Source organism: Hemibagrus wyckioides, linkage group LG17, assembly GCF_019097595.1.
Source record: "Hemibagrus wyckioides isolate EC202008001 linkage group LG17, SWU_Hwy_1.0, whole genome shotgun sequence".
NCBI classification, from domain to species: domain Eukaryota; kingdom Metazoa; phylum Chordata; class Actinopteri; order Siluriformes; family Bagridae; genus Hemibagrus; species Hemibagrus wyckioides.
In genome coordinates, this window is record NC_080726.1 from 25,395,014 (window position 1) to 25,407,640 (window position 12,627).

The 12,627-nt window shown below is 38.4% G+C and overlaps 1 protein-coding gene across 2 annotated transcripts; it reads right to left on the bottom strand.

Moving 5' to 3' along the window:
* Positions 1–2: 2 nt before the first annotated feature.
* On the bottom strand, positions 3–12,365 carry cep57 (centrosomal protein 57). 2 transcript variants are annotated; one of them, XM_058413489.1, is made up of 10 exons: positions 12,264–12,365; positions 11,697–11,823; positions 8,135–8,299; positions 7,845–7,966; positions 7,599–7,769; positions 3,756–3,854; positions 3,461–3,538; positions 2,588–2,829; positions 2,316–2,460; positions 3–1,402 (listed from the first exon to the last, which is right to left on the bottom strand). In XM_058413489.1, the coding sequence occupies exons 2-10, from the start codon at positions 11,818–11,820 to the stop codon at positions 1,229–1,231; spliced, it is 1,320 nt and encodes a 439-aa protein (XP_058269472.1). In that variant the 5' UTR covers positions 11,821–11,823; positions 12,264–12,365; the 3' UTR covers positions 3–1,228. The 2 variants fall into 2 exon arrangements, with proteins under 2 accessions (XP_058269472.1, XP_058269471.1); XM_058413488.1 differs by having other exon boundaries at positions 3,461–3,541.
* Positions 12,366–12,627: the final 262 nt, after the last annotated feature.

Consider the following 12,627-nt stretch of genomic DNA (forward strand, 5'->3'; position numbering starts at 1 on the left):
CCAGAGGGGGAAAAAAAAGGAATTTTATTACACCATTTTCCTCTGCACAAGACGGCGCCATGCTAACAGCACGCATTATAAAATGTATTTTGGTTTAAATTTCTAATCGCACTCCAGAAATGTCATATTGGTAAAGTATTAGCTTACTTTACAAACTTATAACCAAAAAGCTTTAACTTTTTGTAACAGCTTTTACATCATTTTACACAACTGCAACTGCCTTTAAGCCTTCTAGAGACGTCCCTGCAAGGAGACTTTTGTCATAAAAGACTAAAGCGTAAGGGTTGCGCCCCCTGGATATGGAATGTATCAGTCATTTCTGTGCATAAGCTCTGCAGGGAGATTTCTTCTGCTGCCACTGCTTTCACTTCAAAAATAATGAACATTTTTACAGATGTCTGATGTTTTTCTTTTATTACAGTGGTGGAAAACATTCCTACACATCATGACAACTGATCATTGTATAGGTATGAGTAAAAAAAAATCTGAAATTAATCTGCAAATAAACCATTAAATATTAGTTTTTCCCACAGTTACAGTTCCCCTTAAGTGTAGGAGAAGCCCCTGCATTTGATCACCTGCTGGACCAACAATTCTTAATGTTTCATATTGAAGAGATAACAGGACAAGCCGGAAATCCTGAAAAAGGTGACCATTATAAATTTTCAACATTTCTGTAAAGTTCTGATGCTCATAATTTCCACATATTTTCTTGTTGTTTATTACCCCATACCTGACATTCGCTCAGATCTTGCTCTGATGATCTTCATCGATTGGTCAGTCTGAGCATGCTTCTACAGTCTGTTCGGTTTTTAATAATGCAGTGTCCCCCACACATCCAGCGTTACAGGATTATTCTAGACTACTAGGTCTTTTCTGATGACCTGAACAGAGATGAATGAATCCAGATAATTCTAGCCATCTATTGAGAATAATGGATGTAGTTCGAATGTTCTTAAAAAAATAAATAAAAGCTTTTGTTTTGCCGTTTATGATTTTCTCCTCTGATGCTGGACGCGTGTTTGACCCCCATTATTGTGTGTAAGAAAAAACATTTTGCAAAACTGTGTTAAGTTTTTTTTTCTTTTTTTCTTTTTTTTTTTTTAGCAGAGAAATAAAAATGGCTCCTGACAAAGGAACCCAGATTTCTGGACAAAGTCCCTGTGTGTATCTGCACCACTAACTGGAGCTTGTGCCCCCGATTCCTGGTGAGGTGTGTGTGCACGTGTCAGTAATCCCAGCGGTGTTGGTCCGAGCGCAGTGACGTCTGCAGTGTGCGCATGTCCTTGAGCAGACGCAGACTGTCCTTACTGCGCTCTCCTGGTCTGGACTTGGCCTTCAGTGCAGATGTGACCTTCAACTCACCTTCACGCTGACAAGACTGCTTCTTTAACTTCTCCACCTGTCAGACACACACAATCACACGCACAGCGTCTACTAATGTAATGTTTTTAGGAACATGTATTAGGAATGCTATTATTTTCATGATGTAATACTAGTTGATGTGATGTGATGAATAAAAAAACTCATTATAAATAATAATGAAATAATCTATAATGATATTCCGTGTCACTGGAGGACACCAGGGGTCTTTTATTCTGTCACATATTCTTATTTCAACTATTACAGAATATAAAATTGTGATATATAAAAATGAACACTATTGCTAAATATTATTTTTGTATTATTTAATATTCTATTCATTGTTGACATTAGAATGCAGTGGATAATAGGTCTGAGAGAAATGATATAAAATGCCAGCACATCATTAACTTCTTCCTGTCAGATGGAATAACACTAGAGAATTTCCCAAATGTGGACAAACCTGAAGCAATTCCAGATTTGTTTAAAGTGATATTTCCACCTTACTTTGCTACAAGCTCAGTGAAATGCTTCCTGCTCATCCTTCCTGCTCTTCCTGCTGTCTCTGTCTGCATGTGGTGGTGTGGAAGTATCGCAGACTACGTTTATTTAAGCTAACGTTTTTTTTCCCCTTTGCATTGGTTTAAAATGTAAATAGAAGTTTATATATATATATATATATTTTGTATGTGTATATAAACGTGTATGCATATTAAAATCGGATTTAAAATGATCAACTCTAACTGCATCTAACTCTAACTCTAACTAATATATATATATATATAAATATAAATAAATGTATTTTATGGTCAAAAAGAGACACATTGCTCAGTTCAGTCTCAGTTTTAAAAGAAAGGTGAGGATTTTGGTGAGGAGTGAGTAGGGTGAGGGCTGTGAGCTGTCTGAGGTGTGATGATGGTGAGGAGTGTGAAGAGTGAGAGGATGAAGCTGACCTGAGCCTGATGTCGTCGCACTTTAGCGATCTGTTCACCTTTTTCCTCCATCTTCTTCACCAGGTTCTCAATCTCTCGTTCCAAATCCTGCCTCAGTCTATCAGAACGACACGCCTGGATCTGTTTCCCCAACTCCTGGTGCTTGCTGCCTCACACACACAATGTTATAAACATGCACACTGAACTACAAAAATATATATGAAGTGAAATATTTAAATACGTTGCATAACACCATGCAGTAATATGCATAAAACTGAAAAGCGTAAACTCACAAGCTGATGTGTGCGAACTCATCCCGTAGAGCCTCCAGAAGCTCTGAAAGCTCCTTGCTACAGGAAGAGGAGGAGGAGAGCGAGGAGGCGCTACTGCATGATTGATGCTCTGACAACTCTTTCCCATAGGTCAGGGGCGTGGCTCCCAGCACACGCTCATTACACAGCTGACGGTTGTGTTGCTTCAGGAGATGGAGGACATGCTGCACATTAGCACGGACAGAGTGACTCGTCCCAGTTGACTAGAGAGAGAGAAAGTCAGTTGAGCAATAACAAATAAAATTTATAAATAAAGATTATTACTAAACAATAGTTTATTAACTATTTAATAGTTTACTAAACTATTGTTTAGTAATAATCTTTATTTATTTATAAATTTTATTTGTTATTGCTAAACTGACTGTCTCTCTCTAAGTAATAACTTTATTCACTGCAACACTGAGAACAATGATAATAGATTATAATAAATAAAGTGTTTATAAATGAATTAAAAATCAAAAACAGTGTCATTTTAAAATTTAGTTTTATTTTGTTGCTATCTTCCAGGTACAGCTGAACGCTCTTGAGTGAAACCCTGAATTTACTGTGAACTCTATCAGGTTACAGTTTTTTTTAACATATCTTTATTAAGAAAACATGCAAGATAACAGAAAAATCTTCATCTTCTACTTTAACTATCTTCCCTTCCAAACACCCTCAGCATCCACATGTTCAATTACACAGGGCAAAAAAATCAGGTTACAGTTTATTACAAAATGAGGAAAGAAATTCATTTAACTAATTAATTAATTTTACACTTCACTCAGTACAAATGTGTGAACTAAAGTGGTGTAACACTAATAAGTGTGTGTGTGTGTGTGTGTGAGACCATACTGTTCCAGCCACAAATGGTACATCCCCCAAACTCAGTCTGTAGTGAGGCTGTGTGAGAGAATATCTCTGCTGCAGAGGCTTCTGGGAAAATGGAAAAGAAACAACATGAACTAAATGTTATAAATCCATCATATACACTTACTCTTAATAAATGTGCTAACTGCCCCCAGCAGTACAGGGCAGATTCCACCTCCACCCTGCCCACTCCACCAAACACAACCCCTTTAACGTAATGTCTGAGCTTCCTGATATCAGCCTTAAAGCCTCACTGATTCATATTTTCTGATTTTTTTACCTTGGATTGGAGTTTCTTCTTCGTGCTCTTGCAGGAGCGGTGTGGGCGGGTCGACACAGACTCGATCAGAATACGATTGGCCTCGAGGCCCGTCTGTAACTGGAGAACAGTCCATTTTAAATACTTTAATATTTACTTGTACTTTAATATTAAATAAATAACAAACAACACATTTGTGTTGATAATCAACATTCAACAAGTATTATATTAAAACTTAGTGCCAGAGTTAATAGTAGGGCTGCACGATTATGACAAAAAATCATAATTGATGATTATTCCCTTGAAATTGTAATTGTGATTATCACAATTTACATTAAATGGTGTTTTGAATAGCTTTATCGCATTGTTTGAAGCAACTGCATGCCATGTTTTATATAAAAATTTTAAAAAGCTGAAAACATTCTTCCTGAAAAACTTCTATTACTTAAGACTCAAACATCAACTATACACTGCTTTAGCTTCTTTAAATAATTAAAAATAAATAAATAAATAGAAAAAATATGAATGGTATAAATAATGTTATACTGAAAATAAAATTAATTTATGAATCTAGGCAGTAATTGCGGGGGTGTGGGGGGTGGGGGTGGGGGTGGGGGTTAACCTCTCTCTTATCCAGTGTGTTTATGAGTATTTTAAACCCCGTGCTGGAAACTGTATTAATCTGAACCATGTCTTTTACAATGAAATGCGTAATGTCTTCAGTTATCTCCATTGGTCCTGGAGAAGCTGCTGGATACAGAGAAGTATAACACCACGAGGTCGTGATGGGAGTGTGTGTTAGTGTTCTCATATGGCTTGTTGATTTTTTTCATGCTAAAGCACTGGTGCTATTTCACTCTGTGTCTGAGTTTTAAATGCTTGGATTAATTCGTGTTGTTGCCTGATGGTGCAGAAACACACTATACAGTGAAGGAAAAAATTATTTGATCCCCTGCTGATTTTGTACGTTTGCCCACTGACACAGAAATGATCAGTCTGTAATTTTAATGGTAGGTTTATCTGAACAGTGAGAGACAGAATATCAACAAAAAAATCCAGAAAAAACACATTTCAGAAAAGTTATACATTGATTTGCATTTTATTGAGTGAAATAAGTATTTGACCCCTTTGCAAAACATGACTTAGTACTTGGAGGCAAACCCTTGTTGGCAATCACAGACGTCAGACATTTCTTGTAGTTGGCCACCAGGTTTGCACACATCTCACATCTCAAGGAATTTGGGCCCACTCCTCTTTGCAGATCCTCTCCAAGTCATTAAGGTTTTGTGGCTGACCCTTCAGCTTCCTCCACAGATTTTCTATGGGATTAAGGTCTGGAGACTGGCTAGACCTTAATGTGCTTCTTTCTGAACCACTCCTTTGTTGCCTTGGCCGTGTGTTTTGGGTCATTGTCAGGCTGGAACATCCATCCACGACCCATTTTCAATGCCCTGGCTGAGGGAAGGAGGTTCTCATCCAAGATTTATATACGTATAAATATTCATATACAGCGAGCGGTGCTGGTCCAAAGCCAGGAAGATTATGAAGGACCTCAGCCATCCCAACAATGGACTCTTCTCTCAGTTGAGGTCAGGGAAACGTTTTCGTTCCTTGAAGGCGAACACAGAGAGAATGAGGAGAAGCTTCTTCCCGCAGGCCATTCAGGCCCTCAACCAGAACACCTAGAGTCTGGACTTTCTGGACTTACTCCCACATGACATGACATTTTACCACAGCTGATTGTTGCACATGCAATAATTGCACTACTTTGTACTCTGCACTACTCTGTACACACAAATACACTCTCACTGTACATCTTTTCTGTACATCTTTGTGTGCACACTGCACTGTCACTTTACTCCCTGTTCAATTGGACATTTATACTTGCCTATAGACATCTATACATATATATGTAATATACATATATATTTACATATTTATCTACACATGCACACTGTACATACTGTATTCTTTTGTGACACCATTTCAGTTACCATTGTACTGTATTATATTAGTATTATATTTTTGTTTATATTTGTTTTTTATATTTAGTTTTTATAAAGCAGTTTTATATTTGTATACATATATATTATACTACTATTTTTTGTTAATATTTTTATTATATTATTTTTATTTTATTTCTATTTTCATATTTATATTCACTGATATTGATACTACATATACATTATACATATATATATATATATAATTATATTACATATATACATACATATATTTGCATATGCATATCTGATCTGACAGACTTTCCACACTGTCCACTTTAAATTTTTAATTTTTTCTTTCTTTTTTATGTAAGACAGTCGTAAAAAGCATTTCACTACATGTCGTACTGTGTATGATGTCGTATGTGACCAATAAAATTTGAATTTGAATTTGATTTGATGGTACATGGCTCCGTCCATCATCCCTTTGATGCGGTGCGGTTGTCCTGTCCCCTTAGCAGAAAAACACCCCCAAAGCATAATGTTTCCACCTCCATGTTTGACGGTGGGGATGTTCTTCAACGCCGAGTTGAGTTGATGCCAAAGAGCTGGATTTTGGTCTCATTTGACCACAACACTTTCACCCAGTTCACTGGCAAACTTCAGATGGTCCTGTACATATGCTTTCTTTAGCAGGGGGACTTTGCGGGCGCTACTGAATTTCAGTCTTTCAAAGCGTAGTGTGTTACCAATTGTTTTCTTGGTGATTGTGGTCCCAGCTGCCTTGAGATCATTGACAAAATCCTCCAGTGTAATTCTGGGCTGATTCCTCGCCGTTCTCATGGTCACTGAAACTCCATGAGGTGAGATCTTGCATGGAGCCCCAGACCGAGGAAGATTGACGGTCCTTTTGTGTTTCTTCCATTTGGGAATAATCGCACCAACTGTTGTCACCTTCTCACCAAGCGGCTTGGCGATGGTCTTGTAGCTCATTCCAGCCTTGTGTAGGTCTACAATCTTGTCCCTGACATCCATGGACAGCTCTTTGGTCTTGACCATGATGGAGAGTTTGGAATCTGATTGATTGCTTCCTTCTGTGGACGGTGTCTTTTATACAGTTAACGAGCTGAGATTAAGAGCACTCCCCGAGAGTGCTCCTACTGTAATCTCAGCTCCTTACCTGTATAAAAGACACCTGGGAGACAGAAATCTTTCTGACTGATAGGGGTCAAATACTTATTTCACTCATTAAAATGCAAATCAATGTAGAACTTTTTTTAAATGTGTTTTTCTGGATTTTTTTGTTGTTATTCTGTCTCTCACTATTCAAAATACACCGACCATTAAAATTACAGACTGATCATTTCTTTGTCAGTGGACAAACGTACAAAATCAGCAGGGGATCAAATAATTTTTTCCCCTCACTGTAACACATTGCTCCACATCATCGCTAGTAAATCCAAAATAATTCCACACCACAGATGAAGCATGTTCTTCTCAGCAACACACTGCAAATTATCTGACGTTTCTTTGTCAGCGCATAGGCTCGCAAAATTAACATGACGAGATAGACATGCACATGTGGATAGTCAGGGCATTGATATGGACATGCCTACAAACTATTAGACCTATTAAAAGTCCTTATTCGCCCCTCACAGCATAACATGCATTAAACACCCCTTAAATACGCAGAATAATGTAAGTAGATTTTTTTTTGTAATCACAGTGTTGAACGATTACGTAATCATGGCATCTGTAATCGTAATCATGATTAGAAAATCAATTAATTGTGCAGCCTTAGTTAATAGTGAATTATTTTTTATTAAAAGATGTGTGTGTTAGAACCGGGCTGTGTGTAACTAAGACAGACAGACAGACGGACGGACGGATGTTTGGACAGACTGCAAGAGAGGAGTAAAACCTGAGCAGCTTTATCCTGTATGAGTTTCCTGTGATGTTCCTCCTCCTGTAGTTTACACTCCAACTCTCGGATTTTAACCTCAGCATTGTTCTGAGTGTGTGTCAGTCTCCTGTACTCCTGCTCCAACTTCTCCAACTTCTCACACACATCACTGGAGCCATGCACACACTCCTGTAAACAGTCACAAACTCATGTAGCTCATATACACTCTGAGTGAACACACACATACACGCGTGAACACTCTACCTGGTGTTTGAGCACGGCTGTTCGGTCCGACTCTGTGCTCCTCACCGTCCTTTTCATTAGGTCCAACTGCTTCTCCAACTGAGCACATTTAACTTCAGCAGCTGCTAACTGAGTGGCAAACTCTACACACACACAATACAAAAAGGCAGTGATGACCAAAAATTAGAAATGTAATACCTAATGATAGATTTATGCTTTTTTTTTTTTAATCTCTGCTCCACACTGACCACACCCACCCTGTATTCACTCTGTGTGTGCTATGTGTGACATGAAGATCTTCAGGGCCTCACCATGTTTCCTGGGTCTGTGAGAGTCCCTGCTCTCATGTGCTTCTCTGTGTGGAATGTACCGCTTATGAGGGTTCTCCACTGGGAGCTTCCTTCGGTTCTGTTCCGCTCGCTCTAGTTCCAACCTGTGGATTTTTTCCTGCAGGTTCTGCAGTGCAGAGAGAATTGCTACACACACACAAAATTATATTATTTACATCATATTGTACACTGTATCTTTTATATCAATAAACTATGAATGTATTAAAACATTATTATTACATTAGTATATTAACACACAATATATTTAATTCCACCAAATTATTTGTATATGGATATAATTATTACACATATAATACAATGGCCATGAGCTTTAAAACAATCTGCTAGGAAACTAGAACATAAATGGCGTCAAACTAAATTAGCAGTATTTCAGTTAGTGTGGAAGGAAAGCCTTCTGAGCTACAAAAATTCTCTTAGTGCTGCTAGATCAGCGTATCTCTCTGCCCTAATCGAAAATAACAAAAACAATCCTAAATTTTTATTTAGTACTGTAGCAAAACTAACTAGGAGTAAAACCACTGTAGAAAAGCGCACACCATCTACATTTAGCAGCAATGACCATAAATTTCTTCAATGAAAAAATTGACAATATCAGGCAAAAAATTCAGACTATTAATTTAAAACCAAATTATTTGATACATAATTCTTTAAATAATATAGCTATTTCTGATCAGAGCTTAGAGTGCTTCACTCCACTTCAAGAGCCTGATTTCACTAATTTCTTCTTCAAAACTTTCTACCTGCATCCTAGATCCTTTACCCACGTCTTTCCTTAAACAGATATTACCAGTAGCTACTGAACCCCTTCTAAAAATCTTTAAATCTTCTCTAAGCACTGGCTATGTGCCTAAATCTTTTAAGCTAGCAGTTATCAAACCCTTGATTAAAAAACCAGACCTCGACCCCGTCAGCTGTCTAACTATAGACCGATATCAAACCTGCCCTTTATCTCCAAGATCCTAGAAAAGGCTGTAGCACAGCAGTTCTGTTCAGACCTGCATAGAAATAACATTTATGAAATGTATCAGTCAGGATTTAGGCCTCATCATTGCACAGAGACAGCACTGGTTAAAGTGGTCAATGACCTGTTACTGGCTTCTGATCAGGGTTGTGTCTCCTTACTGGTGCTACTGGATCTTAGTGCAGCTTTTGACACCATTGACCACACTGTTCTACTTGATAGACTAGAACATGTTGTTGGTGTTAAAGGAACAGCCCTCTCCTGGCTCAGGTCTTATTTGACTGACCGTTATCAGTTTGTAGATCTAGATGGTCACTTCTCTGTGCATTCTAAGGTTATGTTCGGTGTTCCACAAGGTTCTGTCTTAGGCCCACTGCTCTTCTCCCTATATATGCTACCCCTTGGCAATTATTCATAAACATGGTATTAGCTTCCACTGTTACACCGACGACACACAGCTATATGTCTCAGTGAAGTCAGATGAGAGACACCAGCTTATTAAGATAGAAGAATGTGTAAAGGACATTAGACATTGGATGGCCACTAACTTCCTCCTGCTTAATTCGGACAAGACAGAGGTGCTTGTACTAGGACCACATGCAGCTAGAAGTGAGCTTTCTGATAACAGAGTAACGGTGGATGGTCTTTTGGTTTCATCTTGTCCAGCAGTACAAGATCTTGGTGTGATTATTGATTCTGGTCTTTCATTCGAAGCTCATGTAGATAATATCACTCGGGTAGCCTTCTTCCATCTCAGAAATATCGCTAAGATAAGAAATATGTTGTCACTTTATGATGCAGAGAAACTAGTTCATGCTTTTGTTAGCTCTAGGTTGGATTATTGTAATGTCTTACTGTCTGGATGTTCCAGTAGGAGCAGAAACAAGTAACAAGCTCCAGTTAGTCCAGAATGCAGCAGCTAGAGTCCTAACCAGAACCAGAAGATATGAACACATCACTCCTATTTTATCCAAACTACACTGGCTCCCAGTCAAATTTCACACTGATTATAAAATCCTGTTACTAACCTTTAAAGCACTAAATGGTCTCACGCCGCAGTACCTGAGCGATCTTTTAGTCTTTTATGATCCGCCACGCCTACTCCGATCAAAGGGTGCTGGTTACTTGGTAGTACCTCAAGTAGCAAAGGCTACAGCAGGAGGCGGAGCTTTCTCTTTCAAAGCCCCACAGTTATGGAACAGCCTTCCAATTAGTGTTGGGGATTCAGACACAGTCTCAGTGTTTAAGTCTAGGCTGAAGACACATTTGTTCAGTCAAGCTTTTAATATATAGTTCTTAGGTAAAGGAGCAGATCTGAAAGGTTCATGGTCATAGAGTGTTTGGTGTACTGGGATGTTTGGATGCTGTCATCTTACCACCCTCACATGGTCACTCAGGTCACTGACTGTGAAGTGGTTGGACGCTTTATGTCCCGGGAAGCCTTCATGTCTGTGACCTTCTGGCTCTCCCTTTTAGTTATGATGTCATAGCTAGTCTTGCTGGAGTTCCTGCCTGCACTTTACACATAATCTACATCGTCTTTAAACATCACATTACACTTAATACACATCAGAATCACACTTAATATCTTTCTCTTCTCTGTCGAGCTATACACTCCTGAGCTCCCAGTGTTCTGAGTTTCCAGTATGACCACTGCCCTACCCCTGGTCGGAGTCTGGTCACTTGGTGGTGCCCACTGATGCTGTGGATGGATCCGTGTGGACCAGGAGACAGCTGTGGACAGAGCCACTTGGGGACTTTCACACCATCACAGATCTGTCATTACATCTGTCAGCCCGTAACAGCAAAGAATTAGTGTCTATAATGACCTCAGAAACTACACTGACCTAATAGTTCCTCATGGGCCATTGATTTCTGTTGTAGAAAGGACATTAATCAGTTACAGTTACATTATTTACTGTCCAGTGTCACCCAGATGAGGATGAGGTTCCCTTCTGAGCCTGGTTCCTCTCAAGGTTTCTTCCTCATATCATCACAGGGAGTTTTTCCTTGCCACCGTCACCACAGGCTTCTCATTAGGGATAAAATAAAATAGTTTAATAATTTAATTTATTTTTAATTCTAGCTAATTAGTTATTTATTTATTTATTTACCCCCTCCTTTCTCCCCCTATCTTCTTTTGTAAAGCTGCTTTGAGACAATGTCTATTGTAAAAGGCGCTATACAAAATAAATTGAATTGAATTGAATCCTCCACACTTTGGTCTTTCAATCAGTTTGGTAGAATGGTTGCAGTGCCTCTGACAGATTTTTCCTCTTTTCTCATCTTCAAAATTTTGCTTTTCTTTGGTTTATCCTTTTCAACAACAAACACAGTCTTTACAGGAGAAACCCACGGACATTCAGAGCTATTAATTATTTAAAAAGTCTTTTATTTAACAGGACACCTGGGTAACAGGAAACGCTGGTCAGTCATATGTTCCAATATTTATGCTCGCCTAAAAATTGCGTGGACTGATACAAAATCTGCTATGTATTTTGTATTTTGTGTGTGTGTGTGTGTGTGTGTGTTGGGGTGTGTGTGTGGGGGGGGGGGTGTTACCTGCACTGCTGCTCTCAGGAAACGCTTTAACAGGTTTTACAGGACGGTGTGTGTTGATGAACGGACGCTCAGTGGGATACTCAGTGTAGGAGGCCAAAGATACACAGTCCAACATCTGGCTCATCTCCTACACACACACACACACACACACACACACACACACACACACACACACACACACTCCTTTTTACTTTGTTCACACTTTAAACACTAACCTGTTTATTTGCATTAATGCATTTGTTCGCTTTCATAAGATTATAGTAATAAATATACTATTTTGTTAAATTCTTTAAAACTTTTAAAAGCTATTGCAATTTTATTCCTAATAGAAATTTCTAAATATTCGGTAACAGATAACTTTATTAACAAAGAGTGCCAAGAGTGACCATTGTTCTCTATTTAAATTATTAAATGTTTTGGTTTGTGCTCCAAGCAACATGCTAACAGTTTCCACAGGACACTTTCTCTCACTCTCTCTCTCTCTCTCTCTCTCTCTCTCTCTCTCACTCTCTCTCTCACACCGCATCAAAACTGATAATTATTGAGTTATTAAGAAGAGAAACTCACCGACTCTGCTCCATTAACACCAAACACAATATTAGCGGGCAAATTGCACGCGGTGAAGCCAGCAACAACACATATTTAAAACAAAGCGGTGTCAGTATAGACATTTCAAAATAAAAGTTTTTCACGCCCCGTGTGCTGCTGATTGTCATGCTTCATTGTCATACCGTCATGCTTTTCTTTTTCTTAACAGGAGTAAAATGTATGTAATAATCACATACAATATTAGTTCTGTGTGTTTTCTCTGTATTTATTTACAGTGTTAACCTAGATAGATAGAAATTTCAGTTTATTTATAGATTTATTTATATGGTGTATTGATTAGTAACTACATTAATAACCAGCATTTGTGAGTTCATAAATTTTA